The sequence below is a fragment of the Lepisma saccharinum genome, chromosome 8 (assembly GCF_977018435.1).
Source record: "Lepisma saccharinum chromosome 8, izLepSacc3.1, whole genome shotgun sequence".
In the NCBI taxonomy this organism is placed as follows: domain Eukaryota; kingdom Metazoa; phylum Arthropoda; class Insecta; order Zygentoma; family Lepismatidae; genus Lepisma; species Lepisma saccharinum.
The window spans coordinates 49,261,508-49,286,628 of record NC_139236.1 but is presented as its reverse complement, the minus strand read 5'-3'; the positions used below and the strand labels follow the sequence as shown (position 1 = coordinate 49,286,628).

Sequence of the window (25,121 nt, the reverse complement as noted above, 5' to 3'; positions counted from 1 at the left end):
CTGGCGGCAATGAAAGCTTTGTTGAAGGCGCATATTTACTGTTCCGCGCAAAGAAAGGGAAGGGTGATTATCAGCAAGAAATGGACAGACCAAGATTTGAATCCTGGTTTAGTGAAGTGATTCATAAATTGAAACCAGAGTAATAGCGACAGACAATGCACCTGATTGTATATATCACCAATAACAAATCATGCTTTTTTGGTGGTACAACTTGAAGTGCGTGTGTCTTACAGTAACGGATGTATTGCGAACGAAGCAACCAAGTTTTTCATAAATCTATTTCTTTCTAAACCAAAAACAATAATTTGTCATTAAATTCAAGAGGGGCCTATCGTTGTTTACTTTTATCTTTGTTTATTTTTATTTTTGCGTGCTCGAAATATACACACATGCTCTCATGTTTAGAAGTTGTTTCGCTCTTATATTAATGACACATTTATTAAATAATATATGCGCAGAAAGTACTTTTAAAATGTTATGTTTCAGGAGACAAAGAGAAGCAAAAATACAATCCACTTGACATGCATGCGGGTTTTGATGTGTTGTGCGGTTGGCAATACTGTAGATTTTCTCAGTGTCTCCGATGTAAGCAGCTCGGCGGTTGAGGAAAGACTGGCACGGAAGATTCTGAGCTCAGTTCTCGCGCGGATTGATACATAAAACCTGCTGCAATGTTAACCTGACGCTTGGCTTAGTTACATTTGAGTAATAATTCAGCAACTGTTTATCGTATGTGCTGGCACCACTGGTTGGGATCAAGTGTAGCTAGCGGGAAGAAAACTTGAACCAACGCTTTGGAATCTCAATTGGCAAATTGTTCTGACTAATAATTCACGAGACGGAATTGTAAATTTTCCTGCAGTTTGTATATTAAGTGTTATTTTCGTATAGAGTTGTTTCATTGCTATTCTTATCAGAACAGTGAGGATAGTAGCACATCGAACGATAATTCAACTGAGTTGATAAGCTATTGATTTATCAACCAGTCAAGAAATAATTATTTTGACTTCCCTTCATCAGATGAAGAAAGAGGTTAGTGCGAATAATCATTATATATATGAAATTAACTGTATGTTCGTTTATTGTTCTGTCATTTGAGTAAGATACTGAAAGCGAGAGGGTTGTCCTTCCATACATACTGCACAACCACCACCTGTTATCATTAAAATAAAACAACCTCAGTCGTATTTTTTCTCTTTTTCCCGGGTCGAAGTATAGCGACTGTTGTGCATAGAGGCTAGACTTATCAGTACAGTTTACCCTTCATTACACAGTTATCGCTAATAAACATACATTTAACTAAAATGATATTCAGAATTCCAAGTTAGCTTAGAATTTAATAAGCATTACTTTTCGCCAACTTTGAAAGTATTTTCAGACTGATCGGCTAGCCCAGCTTCGTAATATTGCTAGCTTCAAAACAGGTTCCGTACCACCCAAGCAGTGGAGGGAAAATATTTGACCCTTCTTTTCTATAGGGACAAACAAATTCATTTCGATTGTGTAACGTTCGAACGCATAAATTGTCCATGATATATTAGTAATTCTAATTCATTAATGATATTATTAGTAATTCATTAATGATATTATTTGTAATTCATTAATGATATATTATACATTAAGATTTTACTTCTGTCAGGGATTTAGATGAGTTAGACTGATAGATTTCATAATCTAGATATTACTAGCCTCAAAACATGTGCGGTGCCACCGAAGCAGTGGGGGAATTTATTTGACCGAAGGGACAATAATCCCTTTCGATTATATTACTTTAGCACGTGTAACTTTCACATGATATATTAATATTTCATTGCTACATTATGCAATACGAATTTACTTCTCTAGATTCAGATGCTAAATACACGTGGAGCAAGCACAATTCACAAACGTAAATAGGGAGTAGAGCTTAAAAAATATGTATGAAAATCGGAATTTTATTTTTTTTAAAATTGGTGCATATTTTTTTATTCTAGTATGGAAAGAGCAATAGCTTCCTTTACATGCGATTATTCATAATATGTCCTGCTTTATCGATTTTTTTTTTTATCTGAAGGAACTTTCAAGTTAGTATTCTTGTGATGCTGAGCTCGTTGATTTTGCCCGATTTACCTTTCTATACTACCAATCCTGAATACGGCATACATGTATTACTGTATTTGTTCCATCATCCTTTTCATTAATTCATCATTCAGTTTCATCGTCATATCTTCACGATTAGCCTAAAGTAACAGAAAGTGAAGTAAACTAAAAAGAAAATCAATAGTTTCATCGTCGCGATTAATCCGAGGCGTAGAAAAGTTACATAAAGTTGTCACGGTATCTAGTGACATATGAAACGCAGTTCGATATAAATTATTTTTTGTTTATTGATTCATTATATGCACCAACTTGAAAGTGTGAGGTTGTTTATTTTGTGAATAAAACTTGTATCCGAGCCAGACGTCGGAAGCTGGGGACGGGTTTTTCTTGAGTGACAGCCGCCGCTTAGAACATGACATATTTGCACCAACGCGGAGATAAGGAAAGATTATTTTCGCCGCTACCGGGCTCGAGTCGCAGCGGGCGTTCGAACCCATGTTCACGGATGACCAGAGAGATCAGCTGGAGCTCAAGCCTGCAAGGATCGACGACGCGTCGCTGACCGCGTTTCAAGACAATGGACAGAGGTCATTTCCATCCCCTGAGAAAGCGAAGCCAAGCTACCTTAGCGTGGGTTTCAACGGACGAATTTGAATCTCTTATATATATGCGGTGCTACCATCCCAGACACAGTTTTTACCCGGATTTCATAGAGAGAGCATCTCCGCGCTACACTCTCGCGTGATCATTGTTTTGTGTCCGTGAACTTTGTTTCCTTACGTACCGTGAACGAATCGGAGATAGAGAGTTACCAGTGTGCGCCTTATTTTGGTGAAGATTACGCGGTGATTTGTTTTTGCCAAGCGTGGACTACATAAGGATGGAGGGCTAAAGAAGATAGAGAAGGGGGGCGTCGCTTCCCTGACGCCTGCAACGACGCCGAAGCCAGCCAGACGACGCCAAAACCAACCACTGCCCAAAGCCCGAAGGACGTTTCCAGACCGACGTTCCAACCGAAGCTCGTTACCAGAGAGAGAGAGGGAAGGACGATTCCAGAACGACGCCCAAACGAAGCATGTCACCAGAGAGAGATGATTGCAGATCGACGTCCAATTGATGCCCGACACTGGAGAGATTCCTGACCGGCGCGTGACCACGTACATCCGACGCTAGTGGCAAGAGGAACGCCCGAAGTACTAAGGAGGTGCAAGTACACCAGATCGTCGCAATTATTCTTCGTCGCGATCGACCTCGGAGGACAATTTCGCCACAAAGGAACCGTGTGCAAGTCCCGCGTCCAGGAGAGATGAAGGACCACGCCATGTAGCAGAGTCTGGTACAGTATACTTCAGAGGGTCTCATGTACATGTAAACGTGCGCCGTTATTATCAACACCGTACAGTTAACGCCGACGTCTCACTTATTTGCAAAGTTACTCAGGAAAACCCAAACCTAACTTCCGCGCCTAAAAATTGTTTTGGTATTGTTATAAAAAGGGGTAATTTCATGTTCAGATGTTCTAATTTAATTGTCTGCATTCAGGGTTAGAAGCTCCATTTCATTTCTTTAATATTTAGTATGAATTGTCAAAGTGTGCTCCATTTCTTGTGTAACTGACCGCCCCGTCGCGCCATTTAATTCGTCAATAGTTGACTGATGAGTCCTTTTTAATTGTGGAAAGCGTAGTTGTTTTTATTGCAAGGTCGTGTGCGTGAAATAGTATTATATGTTGCATAGTGGTTTTTAAGGTAATTTTTGCTCGCGCCGACGATTGATTTGTGTATTCCGGCAGCTGGAGCCAATTAAGTTTTTGCATCACTATGTAATTGAGTAGTTGTTCTCATTGGACGAGAGAGGCTTGTGTGTAATACCCCCGTCCGAGAAACTTGTATAATGTCGACTGGATGCATACGTTCATTGGAACGAAAGATTTAACCACGCCGACCCAATTGTCTTAGTTAACCGCTTTCCGAGGGCTGGCATCTTAAGTTAATTTAAAAGAGCACAGGAGCTGGCAGACAAATGCCCTAAATTCACATAAAGGTTAAAAAATTAAAAGGAATGATGTTAATGAGATCCATGAATTGTATCCATACTTCACATGTAAAAATACCTCATGTGTGTGAAAGAGAGATAGAGTGAATGTTGTGAGAGTGAGGAGGCTTTGTAAACAGTTGTTGATTGCAATATTTTTTTTGTTGTTACAATATATATTCACTTTTTACCGTTCGTCAGTGTTGTTATTTGACGTTTTTCAGGTACCAGATATTATGCTATTAGTGTTTTATGAATGTTCGAATCTACATATCAAAGGTAAACGAAACAGTGTAACATTTCAAGGTATTAATCTCCGCCTCGCAATAGTATGACAATAAACGACCGTCTCAGTACCGAACTTGATAACTGGACCGTGAGTCACGACCGGTTTCCCGTACGCATAACGACGTTTGGCCCCGTGCCGGGGTATGATTGACACGTCATTTCGGGGACCGTGAGTGCACTCGTTACATTTGACGCCGCGAACATGGGACGGCAACTTTTGTCATGTCTTTCCAGGAAAGCCAGGTTGCGAGAGCGGTAGAAATTTCATTGTTGTATACGTCATGCATAAAATTCTTGTGTTAGGTTCCTGATGATTTGTGTGTTTTTCGTTTTGTATTTCGAGGGTTATTTTGATGTATTTGTCGTAGGTTCACGTGTAAGGACACGTTATTGGGCGTAATTGGTAACAATAGGGCAGATATTTTTTTCGGCGAAAGCAGCAAGGGCAGCTGCATAGGGCATTTTTATGTACTTTTTTTGTACTTTTTTGGTTGTTGGCATAATTTATGGCATCAGGCTTAGTTGCGGGATAAGGGATTCCCGACGGACCTCCTTTTTCTTTTCATGTATCGATTCGTAATTCACATTTTGTGTGAGCTCGCGTAAGTTTGCGTAACTGTTCCTAAGTGCGACAGAAGATTGAGCAGATAATTAAGGAAAGGCCTTCATGAGATTAAGAAATCGTCGCATAGACTGTTTGAACAAGAGTGACGTCATGATGGTTTGCAAGGTTTGTGGGCAGGAATTTTATGATTTCGAAGTCGACAGCGAGGGAGATTCCGGACCGGTTTGTCTCCAGTGCAAGAGCCCGCCAGGAATGGAAAGGGAGATACCAAGTGCCCAGGGGGGTACATCGTCACGTGCGGACAACGACCACAGCAAGGAAGAAGATGACGTAGGAAGTGGCAGTGGTGCCAACCAATTCCAGCTGGTTCTCCAGATGCTCCAGGGAATGCAGACCAACATGCAAGGAATGGAAACCAGGATGCAGACCGAGATGCGGACCAACATGCAAGGAATGCAGACCGAGATGCAAGGAATGGAAACCAGGATGCAAGCCAACATGCAAGGAATGCAGACCGAGATGCAAGCCAACATCCAGGGATTGGAAACCAGATTGCAGACCGAGGTCCAGACGAACATCCAGGGGTTGGAGACCAGGATGCAGACCGACGTACGAGGGATGGAAGAACGCCTCCAAGGGACGTTTCGCGCCTCCGGAGAAGAAATAACGCAACAACTCCTTCAGACGATCCAAGAATCCGAGGCTCGAATCGAATCCAGGATCGCCAGGACCGACGCTCGCCTTAATGAACAGGAAGCCAAGGTGGCAACACTGGCGCAGAGCGTGCGTGAACAGGAAGGAGCTTTGCAACACATCGGCCAACAATGTGCACAGCTGGAGTCAGCCTGTAATCGGAGCAACGATGCCCTCGAGCGACAGGTACGGCGAGCAGCGAGTCTAGCGGAAGGGAATTCCGAAAAAATAAAGGAAATAGAGGACAAACTGGAACGACTAAACGTAGCCGACGTTCCGGGATCATCGCGAGAGGCGGCAGCTATGACGTCACCACAGCCACCTGCGGCCCACTCGTCTTCAAGGCGCGCGAGTGACGCAAGACCGACTACGCTTGTCAACGGGGGAAGCGAAGTGGAACCTGGACTACATTATCCATCGCCGCGACCGTTCGAAGCCCAAACTTCAAACCGGGAAGATATACGGTCTGAACCAGCACCAACGAGAAGAGCTCTGTTCCCGCCGGAATATAAGAAACATTTCAAGAAGTTCTCCGGGGCCGACAGGATTTTGCCGTCTGCCTTCATCGAGGAATTCGAAGCAACAGCGCGGGAGTTAGGACTTGCGGATGCGGAGCGATTACTCGTCCTGAAAGGCCTAATGCAAGATCGGGCAAAGAACTGGCTGGATCGGAATGAAAGACACTTTCATTCATACTCGGCGTTTAGGGAAGCGTTCCTGACACACTTTCAGCGCCCTATGCAAGTGGAAAGGATGCTCATCCAGCTGAGGAACGAGAGGTACGACAGGAACGGGGGACTTACTTTTTCGCAATATTTCTGGCGTAAGTTCAATGAGTTCCAAGCTCTCCAGCCACAGATGACCACGTCGGAGATAATTGCGGCCCTAATTTATCATTACCCGCAAGAGATAAGACGGCATCTCAACGGGGCGTGCGTTTTCGATGCAGAGGCCATGTCACTCACGCTAGAGAACCTGAACCAGTGCGAGGAGGAACGGGAGAGGACGCGGAGTGACAGATGGAACAAAAGGAGACGACCGGAGGACGAAGGAAGCCGAGGAAATAAGCATCCACGCGTCCATCTGGTCCAGCAAAGATACGGTGGGCAGCAACACGCTCCAGGAGCCGAAGTAAGCCGTTTTCTAGACAATCCGCCTTCACCGCGACGCAGACGCCAGTGCCGAGGAAGGAGACGTCGAGGTGGACCGAGTCGTAGGTCGCCGGGACACCATGGCAACAGCGACAACAACAACTTCTTCAACGGGCGGGTAAGCAACGGCTGTTACCAACGTCATCCGGACAGTAGACCGGGGAGCCCGCGTTCTGACAGTGAGAACACAAGACGCGGCCAGATGGGGGTCCAGAGGACCCCGACTAGGAATGCGAACGGCCCGGGTTCGAGACATGGATCACCGCAGCCGGGGCCGTCGAATTACCACCACACGGGAAACCGTTAGGAGTCTCGCGTCAGGGCTCAGATGCGGGACAGACTGCACCCAACCCACCTAAATTCGAGCCAAACCACCCAGGAGAAAAAACCACGCCAATCCGGATTCGAGCTGCCTGGTTGGGCGAAGATATGCACGGCGATGAGGATGCGGAGGAGAAACGCGAGGACCATTGGCCTACGAGATCACCGTTAGTGGAGCTGCGAGTTGGAAACGAGGTGGTAACTGGACTTCTGGATACGGGATGCGAGGCAAGCCTTTGTTCCGAGGCAACATGGCGGAGAGTAACAGAAGGGGTACGCCGGCCACAACTTCGCCACCTACGAGATTTCAGGCTCGTAGATTTTTCCGGGAAAGCGAGAGAGAAGCCGCTTGGACACACAGTTCTGCATGCGTTCATGAACGATCACCCTGTAGAAGTTGAAGTTTTGGTGGTCCAGTCTTTGTCTGTCGACTTGTTAATCGGGATGGATTTCCTCAGTCGATATGCCTCGGTTCTGAACATCGGCAAGCATTTCGTAACTCTGGCTAATCGCGACGAGGAGTTTCACGTCGAGTTCATGAAGCCCGGGGAAGGAGAAGAGAGCGAGTTCCAGCCAAACGTCGCATTGTGCACCGAGGTCAACCACCACGAGAAGCTTAAAGAGAAAGTGGATTCAACGGTAGCCTCCTGCGGAAGCCTCACCATAGGAGAGAAGAGAGTCTTCGCCGAACTATTGGAGGAAAACGCCGTCGTTCTCGCCGAGCTACCGGGGAGGTGTAACAAATACGTGCACGAAATCGTCGTTGAGGGAGAAAAACCGGTAGTCAGCAAACCTTACCCCATCGCTTTTACGCACCGCCCGGAAGTGCGTCGGCAGTTGCAGCAGATGTTGGAATGGGGCGTCATAAGAAAGTCACGTGCGGTTCATGTAAATCCCCTCCTAGTTGTGAAAAAAAATGACGGTAGCCTTAGAATTTGTGGCGACTTCCGCGGATTGAACCAAAGGTGCAAGTTAGAGCGCGTCCGGACATTAAAATTACAAGACACCCTGCAGTTGTTCCACGACAAAAAGGTATTCTCTAAGATAGACATGCTGTCTGGATTTTGGCAAATATCTCTAACGGAAGAAAGCATGCCATACACCGCCTTCGGGTTTGAGGATAACCTGTATGAATTTACTGTAGTTCCTTTTGGCATATCAAACGGGGTGCAGGCCTTCACGCACGCCATGGCGGAGGTACTAGGGGACGAAGTCAAAGATTTTTGCCTGTGGTACGTGGACGATATATTGTGCTTTTCGAGGGATGTGGCGGAACATTTTGAACATCTGAGCATCATCTTCACCAAGTTGCGAGAAGCGGGAATGACGATCAAGCTCGAAAAGTCAGCCTTTTTCCAATCAGAGGTGAAGTTTTTGGGACACGTGATAGATGAAAAAGGTGTGAGGCAAGATCCAGCGAAGTTCGAGACGATCCGGAAACTAGAAGCCCCCACGACCAGAAAAGGAGTGCAGCGCCTGCTGGGAATATTCACGTGGCACCGCCGCTTCGTTCCGAATTTCAGTGACATTGCGAGCCCACTCTTCGAACTTCTGAAGCAAGGGAAAAAATGGAAGTGGACAGCCGAACACCAAGGAGCCTTGGATAAGCTGAAGGACGCCGTCTGTGAGCAGCTTTACCTTTATCACGCCGACCTCTCGGACACGTTTTATGTGCAGAGCGACGCCTCGATTTCGGCTCTAGGGGCGGTCTTGTATCAGGAAAAAGAGGGGGAAAAACGGATCATCCAGTACGCCAGCCGCTCCCTGAGAGGGGCGGAAAGGAACTACTCCGTCGGCGAGCTCGAGTGTCTGGCGGTAGTTTGGGCACTAGAAATTTTTCATGTTTACCTGGCCGGAGGGCACTTCGTCGTAAGGACAGACCACCGTAACCTACAGTGGCTGCACCGCGCGAAGAACTGGAGCGGACGCCTCACACGATGGAGTCATCACTTGCAGAAATATTCGTTTGATGTGGAATATGTGAAGGGGCGCGACAACGTAGTTCCAGACGCCTTGTCAAGATACGTCGAAGGAAAGGGGCTAACCAAGGTGCGCGTGAATCTCATGCAATTTGATTCCCCGTACTTAACCGTCTTCAGTCGTGAGCGATTCGTCGAAATGCAGCGTGAAGATGCCGAGACCGGGGAGTACTACCGTATCCTGGAGGGTCAGCAACCCGCCGAAGCCCGCCGCCAGCGACGCGTAAAGGAACATTTCGTTATCTCGAACGGGATCCTATGCAAGGTAGACGTTCACAACCCCGAACGCCTGAGGCTGTGTGTTCCAACTGAAGCGAGGGAGAAAATCTTAGAAGAGGCGCACGACAAGTCGGGGCATTTCGGCGGGAAGAAGATGTGGAGGCACCTCGATCACCTGTATTTCTGGAGAGGGATGCGCAAGGATGCGAAGAGATGGGCGCGAGACTGCGTAATCTGCATGCAGACGAAACCCAACCGTGCGAAGGCGGCCAAGAACCCGACGTCGCTAGTGGCGGAAAAGCCGCGGGAGATTGTCTTCGCAGACTGCGTGGGACCGCTTCCGAAGAGCAGTGACGGAATGAGGTACATTTTCACCGTTATGGATGGATGCAGCCGTTTCCTCATGGCGTACCCAGTCCGGACAACCACGACGAAAGTACTACTTCAGAAATTAACCGGCACCTACTTCACACACCTGGGGACCCCACGCTACGTACTCACTGACCGAGGAGGCCAGTTTACGAGTAGCCTATGGAAGAAGACGTTGGAAGAGTATGCTGTCAAGCCCATATGGACACCGAGCTACCGACCGCAGGCGAATAAAGTAGAGCGCATGCATTGCGAAATGAATCGTCTGTTGCGAGTATTTTGCCACAAGCAGCATGACGAATGGAGCAAGCATATTCCATCTATTGTGCTCCTTCTCAATAACACGGAGTCAGACACCCTAGGTTTCGCGCCCGCAGAGCTTCAGTGGGGCAGCACGCAGCGAAGAGACGTAATCCGCCACTTCGGTCTCAAGGAGGGCGACCACGACCTAACGGCCAACCAAAAGGTCTTAATGGCCGTGGAAAGGACGAGGAAGGCAAGACAAACAGCAAACGAGAAGAGGGCACGAGACGGCGCAGGGGTTAAAGCAGGTGACCTCGTGTTCGTGAAAAATCACGGACTCAGCTCGCAAATTGAGGGAAAGATAAAGAAGCTGTTTTTTATGTACGACGGGCCGTATTTCTGTAAGAGCAAGCTAGCCACTAACATACTTGAACTGGTAGATTGCACCACCGGAAAAACGCTAGCGCCGCAACATGCAGAGAACTGCAAAAGGTGGAACTGCTCCGACGAAAAGCGCCAAGAGTGGTTAGCGCGATATAAAAGCACAAGCGAGTCTTTGGTTTAAATTCTGATAAGGATGTGAGGTATATTTATCCTATTTTTGTGTAAATTATTGAGTGTATAATATGCATATTGATTATGAAAATTGGAGGTATCATTTTTATCATGTGTTTTGTGTTATCGAACTGGTTTACTTTTCTTGTACAGGGTGTTAAAAAATTTGTAGTCAAAATTTCATGCCCCTGAGTAGTGAAAAATTTTATTCGCCTACAGAATTTTTGATCGGAAGGAGGGCGAGATGTCACGGTATCTAGTGACATATGAAACGCAGTTCGATATAAATTATTTTTTGTTTATTGATTCATTATATGCACCAACTTGAAAGTGTGAGGTTGTTTATTTTGTGAATAAAACTTGTATCCGAGCCAGACGTCGGAAGCTGGGGACGGGTTTTTCTTGAGTGACAGCCGCCGCTTAGAACATGACATATTTGCACCAACGCGGAGATAAGGAAAGATTATTTTCGCCGCTACCGGGCTCGAGTCGCAGCGGGCGTTCGAACCCATGTTCACGGATGACCAGAGAGATCAGCTGGAGCTCAAGCCTGCAAGGATCGACGACGCGTCGCTGACCGCGTTTCAAGACAATGGACAGAGGTCATTTCCATCCCCTGAGAAAGCGAAGCCAAGCTACCTTAGCGTGGGTTTCAACGGACGAATTTGAATCTCTTATATATATGCGGTGCTACCATCCCAGACACAGTTTTTACCCGGATTTCATAGAGAGAGCATCTCCGCGCTACACTCTCGCGTGATCATTGTTTTGTGTCCGTGAACTTTGTTTCCTTACGTACCGTGAACGAATCGGAGATAGAGAGTTACCAGTGTGCGCCTTATTTTGGTGAAGATTACGCGGTGATTTGTTTTTGCCAAGCGTGGACTACATAAGGATGGAGGGCTAAAGAAGATAGAGAAGGGGGGCGTCGCTTCCCTGACGCCTGCAACGACGCCGAAGCCAGCCAGACGACGCCAAAACCAACCACTGCCCAAAGCCCGAAGGACGTTTCCAGACCGACGTTCCAACCGAAGCTCGTTACCAGAGAGAGAGAGGGAAGGACGATTCCAGAACGACGCCCAAACGAAGCATGTCACCAGAGAGAGATGATTGCAGATCGACGTCCAATTGATGCCCGACACTGGAGAGATTCCTGACCGGCGCGTGACCACGTACATCCGACGCTAGTGGCAAGAGGAACGCCCGAAGTACTAAGGAGGTGCAAGTACACCAGATCGTCGCAATTATTCTTCGTCGCGATCGACCTCGGAGGACAATTTCGCCACAAAGGAACCGTGTGCAAGTCCCGCGTCCAGGAGAGATGAAGGACCACGCCATGTAGCAGAGTCTGGTACAGTATACTTCAGAGGGTCTCATGTACATGTAAACGTGCGCCGTTATTATCAACACCGTACAGTTAACGCCGACGTCTCACTTATTTGCAAAGTTACTCAGGAAAACCCAAACCTAACTTCCGCGCCTAAAAATTGTTTTGGTATTGTTATAAAAAGGGGTAATTTCATGTTCAGATGTTCTAATTTAATTGTCTGCATTCAGGGTTAGAAGCTCCATTTCATTTCTTTAATATTTAGTATGAATTGTCAAAGTGTGCTCCATTTCTTGTGTAACTGACCGCCCCGTCGCGCCATTTAATTCGTCAATAGTTGACTGATGAGTCCTTTTTAATTGTGGAAAGCGTAGTTGTTTTTATTGCAAGGTCGTGTGCGTGAAATAGTATTATATGTTGCATAGTGGTTTTTAAGGTAATTTTTGCTCGCGCCGACGATTGATTTGTGTATTCCGGCAGCTGGAGCCAATTAAGTTTTTGCATCACTATGTAATTGAGTAGTTGTTCTCATTGGACGAGAGAGGCTTGTGTGTAATACCCCCGTCCGAGAAACTTGTATAATGTCGACTGGATGCATACGTTCATTGGAACGAAAGATTTAACCACGCCGACCCAATTGTCTTAGTTAACCGCTTTCCGAGGGCTGGCATCTTAAGTTAATTTAAAAGAGCACAGGAGCTGGCAGACAAATGCCCTAAATTCACATAAAGGTTAAAAAATTAAAAGGAATGATGTTAATGAGATCCATGAATTGTATCCATACTTCACATGTAAAAATACCTCATGTGTGTGAAAGAGAGATAGAGTGAATGTTGTGAGAGTGAGGAGGCTTTGTAAACAGTTGTTGATTGCAATATTTTTTTTGTTGTTACAATATATATTCACTTTTTACCGTTCGTCAGTGTTGTTATTTGACGTTTTTCAGGTACCAGATATTATGCTATTAGTGTTTTATGAATGTTCGAATCTACATATCAAAGGTAAACGAAACAGTGTAACATTTCAAGGTATTAATCTCCGCCTCGCAATAGTATGACAATAAACGACCGTCTCAGTACCGAACTTGATAACTGGACCGTGAGTCACGACCGGTTTCCCGTACGCATAACGACGTTTGGCCCCGTGCCGGGGTATGATTGACACGTCATTTCGGGGACCGTGAGTGCACTCGTTACAAAGTAACCGAATTGAAAGAACAAAATTTTTGATATAGTCATAATAATCGACAAATAACGAGTTTTTCACGAGACTGAAAATTTTGGTAATTGATATTTATGGTTCTATAGTGTAAACTTGTATGTGAACTATGGAAGTTGCCATTATTTATACTTCTCAAAATACAGAAATCCTGTTACAAAGAGGTCATTGATACAACATTCTCAGACCAGGAATATTGCTACTACATGAACATGACCACAGAAAAAGAATACTCACGACGTAGGATGTTCCACGACCCTCGCTTTGAAAGGGTCGAATTTTTCTGCCGGGATTCGGTCAATTTGTTTTCCAACGTCGCCATCTTCGACGCTCCTCTCTGGTTTCCTCACCAACAATCTGAAATGCAATGGAGTAGTTGCGATTAGGTAATTGGAATCGCACGTGACGAGACAAGAAAATATGTGATATTCCCAACGGGTAGGGACGTGTACAGAAAAAATAAATCGAGAGGGATTGTAAGGGGATCATGATTTTCATTTGTTCTTTTGTTAATGAGCGCAACATTTCGGCTAATTGCGACGACGAATGATGATTGGAAAAAATCGATGAAGGGGACACAATCAACATTCATATAGCTTTGCCGGGATTCGAACCCGTGAACTTCTGTGGCGAGATCGAAAGTCGACTATTTGATGCGACCGACAAATCGTCATAATTTCCATAAACCATTAGACATACATATATTATGGTTTATGGAAATCAAGTAACTTTAGTGCTGACGTATCTATAATAATTTTAATAATAAATCAAGATGGAATGAGTAGATCGGTTCTTGAGATCGTTACAGGATCTTAAGCACTTCGTTTTCCTGGTGACTTAGAATCTTTTGCTCCTTACAAGTGCAAGTGTGATTATGTCGCGGAAAACTGGACGGATTAACATTATTGGAATGCCATAATAAAGACATTATCTCAAGTAAAAGTAAAACCTCTACTGAGATATAAACTCAAACATTCACATTAAACCTTCATTGTGATTAAGTTACACCAGACGTCATTACTGCAAAGAATCTAATCTTTTTCTTCGTATGAGCCGACAGACAATACTTGCTCGTTTATTGAAATAATCTTCAATAAGCTCATTACTATAATGCTGAGCATCGCTATCGGTTTGTTAATTTTTTTAAAGATAACATGTTAAATTACTGGCTAGATCTATGCAATTATCAATTATGGCCCATCATCATTACAACTATTTATTAGTAGTATTAACATCAATAGTTGCAGCAGTAGTTTATTCATTATTTAGTTGTTTGCACATAAAGCAGTTTTTTAATGATAATATTGCGTTGGATCCATTAGTATAGATTTGACTCTCGTAAACTTTTGCAAAAAATAAACAAGTTAATGAAGTGGAAAAATATTACACGTACAAAATGTTGATTAGACATAATTTTAATTTTTTCTTAATGAAATGTTGCCGGTTCCGTCGACTTTTGATCTCATTACTGAAGTTCTCTGCTCGAAACTCGGCCTTTGCATGGTTGTTCTTTGTTGAATGTGATTTTCTCATAACTTTTATCCAATTATCACTTCCCTTCGTCGTCGCAATTAACCAAAAGTGTCATAAAAGTGATATGAAATAAAAATATAAATTTTCCCTTTAAAATACCACCTATCGACCCCATGCATTTTTGTGAGGTGATGTGGAAGGTTTGTGCAACGTATACGTATTAATTTGTGACTCGTTTGTAGGCTCACTCTGATAAAGCAGACTAGATGAGACTGACGCTTCGACTGCAGGCAGTTGTTTTTGAATATAAAAAGAGCGGAAAGTGATATCGAGGGCGTGCAAACGCTAGAGATGTTGGATGTACAATGCTGATAATTCGAGAACTATGTAAAATAAAAACTGCCAAAATAATAATAATAATTTGTGGTTCTGTGGTGCAAAGTCGTAATGTTTCTAAATACTGTACTTTCTATCCCAGAACACAAAACATATATACAAATAAATGTCATATATTACGTGCAAGTGCAAGGTAAATTAGAACAGAGCAATGTTACGATATTGCAACATGGTGTTGGAAATATGATTGTATAAATTTACGAAAATATATGTTACTGGCTATTTACACGACACGACAATATAAATCTATAAGAATTAAGAAATGAAAAATTCAAATACTAAATACTTACCACAGTACAGTAATAATAATATATCTTTATTGAGCGAGCGAGGTTCAGCGTACGCTGTTCTCTCAAAATCGAATGCACTTCGTAAGGCATTAAAGTCCCGTAGAAGAAGGTTCCATGCTTTCTCCTTCTCCTTTTGTGTTGTGCTGTCAGTTCTTTTTAAATATTATTATTTCTTTACACTCTACTACATCCTTGTAAACGTCTACAAGGTTGATCAGTACATTTCTCAAATTAAGATAAGTTTGCGGCCCGAATTACTTTCCTCTCCTACATGTTGATAATTTAACATCACACTACTCTATGCGGTTCTTGATTGTAATTTGTTTTAGCCAACCAATCAGGTATAGCCTTACAAATTAATCTCGGATCAGTTGAACGGAATCTCGTGAACGTGGATTCTCGTTGGTGCAATGCAAATCTTTAAACCAAGTTAATTTAGAGTGGATTAAAATTCATCTCGAACATCTGAACTTCGAAATAATCGGCGTTGGTGCACGCGGCCATTAGATAGTTATTACTCGCATTTAAGCTAAATCCCTCCGTCCTCTGAAGGGGTAAGGAACCAAAAGATACCAAATACTCTTGGAATTGTATGACCGCCAACCTAAAACTATATATATATATTTCACACTTACGATTTCATTTGTCACAATTATTTATGTCAGTTATTACAAGGGCGTTGCAGAAACGAGATATAACTTCAAACTGAAGAAGTGCTTTCTGAGAGGGGAAACACAATTAATGTGGAAAACATCCCTCGATTTTCCCCTCCGGAAAAAAATAAACTACCTTACTTGCCCCTTGCTGGAAAAAAGAAAAAATCTGCGTACGTCCATGTCTGTCAAAGTGGAAATTAGAAAACGTATCTGCATATTTGCTACCTGATTAGGGTTTCAATAACTATTAAGTAGAGACAAGAATGACTTGCGAAAAAAAAGTTTCTGCTCACTCAACGCTAGTGCAATTTTACTTAGTGATGCGGGATGACTTTGAAATCTCCGCATACAGCCAGTTTAGTTTTGAGCTAGGTCTTCTATTTTCGTATTCCTCACTCGTCGATTTCCACACTCGTTCTAACTGATAGACGCGTAGAAAATGCAAACATGCCGTACGCTCTGTCAACAGATAGCTTGCAATGCAGTGGGAGCCCTGTTACGTAATCGTTATGGTCTCGCCGAAAGAGCCAATTTTAAAGAAACCGGAGTTTCTCCTGAACATGTTTAATGAGATTATTGAGAGTAGGATTTTTACGGCCTAAAAATCACCAAATTATGCGAAATGCACTTATAACCTAAAATTTCCATAAGGATGTCCAAGAAGAAACAAACAAAAGTTAACAAGCCCTACAACAATATAGGCTTTGTTTTTGCATATAACTTACTTCATGGGTGAACTTGAAATAAACAGAAAAATAAGAGCCAAAAGTATGAAATTTGAAGTACTGCTGTACAACGAAGAGCAAAATCGCCTGGAACTTATGCCAAGTTTTCAAATCTACGCAAGGGGCGAGAGAGCGATCAATGCAATCAGCCGCTTGCATTACCAAAATGTGCAGCGCTCTCAAAATTTCGCCTTTATCTTCATACAGCGTCAGTTTTTCTTACTTAAATTTGAATATTTTATTATGTGTGAAGATAAATAATGATTGCACATTGCAGTTGAGTGCACCATATTTTTTCTTAAAAAATTGAATCATTAAAATTACATTAATTAGGCTACCTATGTACTGCCTGTTAATATTTTAAAAAAACGGTTAATGACAGTCAAATACCGTCATTTCTCCAGTCAACGTTTTACGCTGTACAAAATGAATTTCTTCTTGCGTTGAAGGTGTCATCCATTGCGGAACTCAGGTGTAAATAGGAAGGAAGTATTCACAGAACCCAAAATGTTAAAAGTAAATATACTGCTAATAATACACTTTTGGTGTATGTAAATATACAGAAATGCATGGAGCGCTACTTTTAACGACTGCTTTTCCGTATCCACTAAAATGCATATACTGATAATATCAGAAACTAGCATGTCAAAGAAACGAAAATTTCATGTTTAACTGTGTCAATTAATGCATCAAAAGTACAACCTCACCCATGTATACAGAAACAAGTGCGTACTTTTCAACATAGTTTTTAGGACACAAGTGGTTCAAATTAAAATTTGTATCAAATTTATAAACTCAAAAAAAGGACAGCAACGCGTACATATTTAAGAAACCAATTTTGTCAACTATTAATTACTTTTCACATCGCAAATTATTGTAGAATATGTAAATATGTACGAGAGCTCTTCGTAACTTTTGAAACAAATTGTAAAAAGAAAGCGTCTACAGAAAGAACAATCGTATGGAAATACATAGCTACTTTGGTACTTTTTTGTACAAGGAAACATATTGCGTAACTGGCTACATACAGGAAAGTAGCTTTCTTGTCCACCGGTGCCAAGTTTCTAGGTGCTTTGATTAAACCTAAAAGGGGAACGAAAATATGTAACCAGAAAAGGGGTGGGGGCGGCAGTATCTTTTGATACTAACAGTTCCCGTATTTTATTTTGTCTTCAGCGTGTCTTTCCACTTGGCAGTCAATTTTAGGTGACCGTAATCACTATGCATATCATTGATGAGGAAATTTGACATGACATGAGCTACAAATTTTCTTAATCATCTTTCAGAGATCGAAAATATAGGGAAAAGGATCAAGATAGGAAAAAAATACCGAAATATGTTGTTTTATGTAAAGTAAATTAGCAAATATGTAAAGCTATGTTACATAAAACTTATGCAAAATCATGTCAGTTATATAATTCGTTGACATTTTCCTGTTCAAGGTATGTCTAGGACGGAATAGAATATGTAATTACATACAAATCCGAGTTCCACTTATGAATCAGCCTGTGTAAGTATGCAATAAGCAAATAGCAAGAAGTGTACTATGCAGGTATGTGATGGGAAGGAGAAAAGGTGTCGCCTTTCTCGTCAATCATTGTCCAGTTGTGTGATAATGAACAACAGTAACCTAGAAACAAGATAATCTTATCAGTCACAAGAAATTGTTCCATCTTCATTTTCTGTGCCTTGAACCCTTTTTATGTCACTCGGTGACCACAGTAGTTATGTCAAGTATGACATTGGCACAATAACAGTTGCCGAGATTTCATTGATATTATTGCCAATAAAGTGCGTAACGTCTTTTCTTTTTCTGTTGGCTAAGACACTAGAGTACAGAGATTGCATATCAAGATGTTCGGTATCCACAATGGGCAAGTAGCCTAAGAGGGTAACTCCCCCAACCCCCCACCTTTCGACGCCTGTATTCGTTTACGATTTTTGAAATAGCCTTCTGTATTATTTCTTAGATTTCTTCATTGTTAGATCCTTTGTTGGTTGGTAATTGTTATATTCTCTATCGGGGAAGGTCGCTTTTGTATTCTTAATGCCGGCCCCGTTGCGGAGTGGTTAGTACATCGGGCTACGATGCCAGGAGGCCCGGTTTGGAATACCGGCCTAGGCATGGCTGTTCTTTGTGAGTGTCCCCCTCATCAATCTCATCACTCATCCCCATCCTCGCGATTAGCCGAAAGTGTCAAAAAAGCGAAGTAGAATAAGCCAAATTAATCAATCAACCAATCAATTGTATTTCTTAAGTTTGATCATTTTTTTCCATCTGAAATGTTAACTCAGAGAAAAAGTTCAGTTGGTCTTTCGTCAATCTTGGCCGGTGAGTTTCTTGAGTTCATTTTCCGGACTTGGGCCAAACCCAGCGGACGTTGTAAGTCACCTGTTTCTTCGAAGTTTTTGACAAATTTCCACTCAGAGTCGATTTGAAATATCATTTTTTCCTTCTTCATTCTGTCCGTCTACCTGCGCATATTCTATACCCTGTTCCAGCTAACTGTGGAGGGAAGGCCGCGTATAGCGTGAGAAGGAAATCGAGTGGCCAGAGAGAAGTAGTACACGCTACAATCGCTTTCCCCCACTCCACGTAATTCCGTTCCTCTTACGTGTTCATTAGTGGAGCCGTCTCGCGTCACTATTTGAGCAGAGACTTGTTTTCGTTTGCCTGCTCCACAGTTAGCTGGGACAGAGTATAACAATTATTGCCACCGTTTCACTCCCTGACAGGAGTATCACGTTTTGAACCTTACTCCACAGACACATACATGATGACTATGTGCGGGTGATAATTGCAGTTTGTTTCCACCCAAGGTCTCTGCTTCCGGGCGGAGAGGTTAGCAGATTGCACTACGACGCCAGGGGTTTCGGGTTCGAATCCCAGCCTCGGCGTTTGTGACTGTCCATTCATCAATTTCATAATATCACCCATCCTCATCTTCGCGATTAGTCAAAGTGGTAGAAAAGCGAAGTAAAATGAACCAAATCAATGAATCCACCCAAGGTCTGTCAACCTGGTCATTTGTGCCATCTGTAAATTTTACGAAATCATTTTCTGTCTAATGATCTACTCAATTTTGCCTGTGGTTGCAATTGCCCGAGGTGGCAAATGTTCTCTGGAGCAAGCGAAAGAAAACAAGTCTCTGTGTAAATAATGACTCGAGAGTGCTCGACAAATGAACGCGTAAGAGGGAGAGTGAGTGCATGGAGACAGTGGCGTACCATGGATTTTCGAAAGCGAGGGCTTACGTATAGTTTCCTTAGTAGTCAGCCCTCATTTTGCCATATTTTCCCGCGTTCGACGTTCTTTTTTTCTTAGGAATACTGGGCCAAAATTGGGGGGGGGGGTTATGACGTCCACCAACTAGAGCTAAACGGATGGAGGGGAAGATGGCTTCTAGCCGAAGATTCTTTTGTTTCTGGTCGCTCTATGCCAGTTGTTTGCGGCAGCGCGCACTGCTTTGTTCCGCCCACTCGCATTTTCCTCTTCTCCACCATTATTCGCAGCCTTGCTCCACAGATTCCTGAGACAGAGTATAGATTGAAATACTCTGCCAAAACATACACTAATCTATTATTATTAAATCATTTTAAATTAGTTCTCGACTGTATCTCGTTATTTCACGACCACATTTCCATAAATTTTAGTTCCCACGAAATGTGAAAATATTAAATAAACTTTAAAAATCAAGACAATAATTTTTCGACACGTATTAAGTGGAAAATATAACGAATTTGGAACAATATTTCAAATCTAGAAAGGACAATGACTTTAATCCTAAAGGCTGTTAACAGTACCGAAAAGACTACACCTGCTGTAGGGACGAAATTTAAGCCAGACGTTTCCATGGAAATGAGACGTGTGAAATGGGGCTAAGGAGCACGAAAGGAATTTCCTACTAGAGAGAGTGCAAGAATGCCAAGAGTGAAATTGTTGCCAAGTCGTTACTCTGCAAGTGCCACCGACTCCTACCTAAACAGAAGCGTATTTGGCTATCTCGAGAGAATCTCTCTAGCAGTATTAAAAGTTTTGCGTGCTTTTTCGAACGGTTTTTTTTTTTTGAGAGGTAAAGTATAGTTTCACGTGTACTTTGCACAATGCCATGAAGGCACATATACTGGGGATGTGGGGGTAAGACCCCACATTTTCGATCTCGGGCATATTTTTTTTTTTTTTTTTTTTTTTTTTTTGAGATGATGAGATCAGCATCACGCTCCGGCCACCTTTAACCCTCTCTAAAGTTGCACCCAGGCACCCATTTATTATTGTGTGGAGGGAGTAAGTGATTGTCATTCATGTCTTTCATATACCAGACATCGAAGAAAGCTTCTCGAAGTAGTTTTTTTTTTATTGTGCCGAAGTACCCTCACTATTTCAGGTAAGTATTTTGATTTTATGGTAATATTAGTGAAGATTTTAAAGTTTGCAATGGAAAAAAAATATAGTCCAACTTGTTAAGGGCTTGGGTCTTGAAGGTTCTGGGTTCTAGCTCCTTCTTGGGAATCTGTGTTTCTTTGGGTGTGCCAGCAAAGTTTGGCAGGAGAAAGGAGGAAGCTGTAACTTCCATCTATGATTTTAGGCACTCCATTATCCAAAACCCATGAAGCTGGACTTGGTAGAGGAGTGGTTATCATAATCCTGTATGAATTCAGAGGCAGTAGGTTCGAATCCAGGGTAATGTAAGGATTTCTCTTGACTTTCTTGATCCGTTTCATCAATTTATTACCGAATCCTCAATACCTATAGAGGCAGGGATTCCAACCATGTATCGCCGACCTTCGACGCGGAGTGTTTAGCAAGGGCCCCGGGTTCGAAGCCAGGCGTGGGCAAGGGTGTTCTTTGCGAGTGTGTCTTCATCACTTATCCTCATAGTCGCGATTAGCTAAAAGTACCAAAAAAGCGACACTAAAAAACAAATCAAATCGAAGGTTTGACAGGTTCAAATTGTGGCCCATTGTACAGTCGTTCGACTTGGATTCCACTTTAACCTGTTATATCCAGTCCCGATTACACTACATGAGCAAAAAACTGGACACAGACCCTGCATGAGTAGATATAATGGATATAACTGAGAAATCACTGCTAATGCATAGAATTCATCCCGCCGAACAGACTCTAATGTGGTTAACGCTATCGCATTCTGTGTGATGAAGTCTTATTCGGAAGATTGTAGGTTCAGAAATCACTGTCTGTTTTTGCGTTTCGCAAATTTATTTAATTCTATTTGAGGTGAGCGATAGATAAATGTTGTCACATATCCATGTTCCACCTGCTTGAACAATATTTCAAGTTTAATTTTTATTTGCATGAAAGTGGTCGTTACAAAGCTTTTTATATTATATTATTAATTAATGTAAATGACCAAGGGAACCATTGGAGGCAATGCGCTGATTTTATTGTAATATTCATGTATTTTTCAGAATTTTAAATAAAAAACTGTCCTTATTCCTCATTTTAGGGGGTGAAAGTGCTCTTGTCAAATATAGCTACAGTTAAAATAAAACAATTGAATAACGTGCGTTGAGAATATTAGAGATAGTAAAATCAGGTTCAGAGTTACATTATACATATTGTCCAATTAATTTGTTCCGTACAATGTGACGTTGAAGAAATCAAACAAAGCCAAGAAAGCAAAGGGCACCTTTTCTGATCCACCAGTACAGAACCATAACGTGTAAATACATACGAAGTCCACATATCTTTAAACCTCATTGCACAAGAACGTTAAAATCAGGGTGCGAAATCATTTACGACTGGTGGGGGAAGAAATATCTTAATCTACAACCCCCTCCCCACAAACATACATATATATACGTAAATTATACGATATACATATTTATAATGTTATTAAAAGTAAAAATACATTACTAAATTAAATTACTAAATTAAGAATATATTATTATTATCAATTACCCAAAAGTAAATAAATTTGCTACTTTTAAATATATCAGATATTATAAAGTAGCAAACTACATCCTCTACTAACTGTTTAAAGATGTTAATAAATTGTGAAATAGTTGACATTGTTTTTATTATGTATAAAATTTCTTTAGTTTTGGTTTATATTAATATAAATCAATTACATTTCATAGTTGTTATTGTTTTGCATTCTTGTTTTACTTTTATTGTGTGTATTGATGTAGATTTCTTAATGATCTCTTGAGAGAGGAAAAGCATTGAACACTCACAACTATGTGTTTTCAACATTATTCTTAGTACAGCATATTTGAAATTAAAAGTAAATGCTTATCTTATGTTTGTTGTAACAAAACTCTTCCCCCCCGAAATTTTTTGGTGGGGGGATTTTTGAGGCCAAGATTGTTGGTGGGGGGAAATACTCCAAGGATTTCGCACCTGATTAAAATATTACTATATTCATTATATTCTCACTTATTAAAGCACTTTTAATCTTAATGGTATTCCCTGTAGTCCTCAGAGATTTTATTTATTGGGGAGAGTGATTGCACATTAAACAGAAACTATTACCAATGAGATCCGCTGTGCATAAAGCAGACGTCTAATTAACTTGTCTCTCTTCCTGAATAATTTCACGAGAGAAAATTCCTTGCGGACATAGGAAAATATTTCCACCCGACTGAATTTAGCTGAGAGAGGCCATTCCGAAGAACTGCACACATCAGCTAACACACGTATAGCGCAATACACCACAGGCAGTCATGAAATAATCTCGGAAGTCTCATCTATTGCAAAGCTTATGTGCAAACTGCAATCGTCCACAATTCCCATACTGCAATCTGCATCTGTTTTATGCCATCTTTCAATGGTATGCAACTCATGTAAGCAGTTTTCATTGTGAAGTTACAAAGCTTCATCGTGTCCATAGGCGTAACTTGGCTGGGGTAAAATTTTCAGGTTACTAAATTTAAAAATTAAGGATACTTTTCTTTACCTCCTGGAACCTGAGTAGCAAAGTATTGAATCGTATATTTTATGACCCAAGTTTCATTCTTCCCCGGAAAGGTAAGTCCCAAGTTTCATTCTTCCCCGGAAAGTTAAGTCGCAAGTTTGATTCTGCCCCCGAAACTGAAAGTTATGTCTCAAGTTTGATTCTGCCCCCGAAAGTGAAAGTTAATCTCAAGTTTGATTCTGCCTCGGAAAGTTAAGTCCCAAGTTTGTTTCTGCCCCTGAAAGTTTAGTTTCAAGTTTCATTCTGCTCACAAAATTTAAGTTCCAATTTTCATTCTGCCTCTGAAAGTTAAGTTCCAAGTTTGATTCTGCGTCTGAAAGTTAAGTTCCAAGTTTGATTCTGCCTCTGAAAGTTGTTCCAAGTTTGATTCTGCGTCTGAAAGTTAAGTTCCAAGTTTGATTCTGCCTCTGAAAGTAAAGTCCCAAGTTTGATTGTGACCCTGAAAGTTAAGTCCCAAGTTTGATTCTGCCTCCGAAAGTTTGATTCTGCCCCTGAAAGTTAAGTCCCAAGTTTCATTCTGCTCCCAAAATTTAAGTTCCAAGTTTAATTCTGCCGCTGGAAGTTAAGTTCCAAGTTTGATTCTGCCTCTGAAAGTTAAGTTCCAAGTTTGATTCTGCCTCTGAAAGTTAAGTTCCAAGTTTGATTCTGCCTCTGATAGTTAAGTACCAAGTTTGATTCTGCCTGTGAAAGTTAAGTCCCAAGTTTGATTGTGACCCCGAAAGTTAAGTCCCAAGTTTGATTCTGCGCCCGAAAGTTTGATTCTCCCACCCCAAAAATTAAGTCCTAAGTTTGATCCCCCCACCCCCAAAGTTAAGTCCCAAGTTCGATTTTGTCCCTCCAAAGTTAGGCCCCAAGTTACGCCCATGATTTTGCCTGTGTCTGATGGCATGCCAACAGAGCGTTCTTTCTGGACATTTCCTATCTCGAACTGTTGATACGTTCTATGCAATTAGACGCGTCGTATTATTATACTATTAATATTAACTTAATAATACTCAGCGGTGAACGATGAGACTCGGTGAAGTACACAGACTCCTCTCAGGTACAGGGGTAGTGTTAGGCAAAGACAATATTCACAGCACAGAGAAATAAAACCACATTACTGCAGTATGTATAAACTGAAAGGGTTTATTCTTTATTTATTGCAATTATAGGGCAAATATACTTGAGACGAAAGCGAGGATTTCACTTTGTTGATGAATTGACTCAACTAAAACGCATAAACTCAATGCGTGGCTATCGGCAAGCCTATGATCACATAGACCTAGCTTGCGCCCCGAACTACCACACCAAGAGATATGCAATGATAACTGAGCCAATATTTGCTCTTTAGCCTTTTATTTCCAAATTACTCCTTAGGCTAACTTTATTATTTAACGTAGATTGGTTGCAGTATTGTGCATATCATCAATGCATGGCTATCGGCGTACCTATGTTCACATAGGCCTAGCTTGCGCCCCGAACTACCATACCAGGATGTATGCACAACACCGAGGAGTTCTTTTTAAGTTTAAAAGCTTCGACGATCCGTGGCGAAAAAGTGTGATGATTCTTACGCGATATCCTCGCTTTTATACTATTTTCGAAAACACAGATTAAAGTACA

The 25,121-nt window shown here is 42.0% G+C and overlaps 1 protein-coding gene across 3 annotated transcripts in view; it reads right to left on the bottom strand.

Annotated features, from left to right (window-relative positions):
* LOC145990988 (proton-coupled amino acid transporter-like protein pathetic) overlaps nt 1-25,121 on the bottom strand; it is a 106,276-nt gene that overhangs the window by 40,294 nt on the left and 40,861 nt on the right. For all 3 annotated transcript variants that reach the window (XM_083126619.1, XM_083126617.1, XM_083126618.1), the window contains exon 3: nt 13,279-13,398. In XM_083126619.1, coding sequence (XP_082982745.1) covers nt 13,279-13,398 — 120 coding nt within the window. The remainder of the gene's footprint in view (nt 1-13,278; nt 13,399-25,121) is intronic.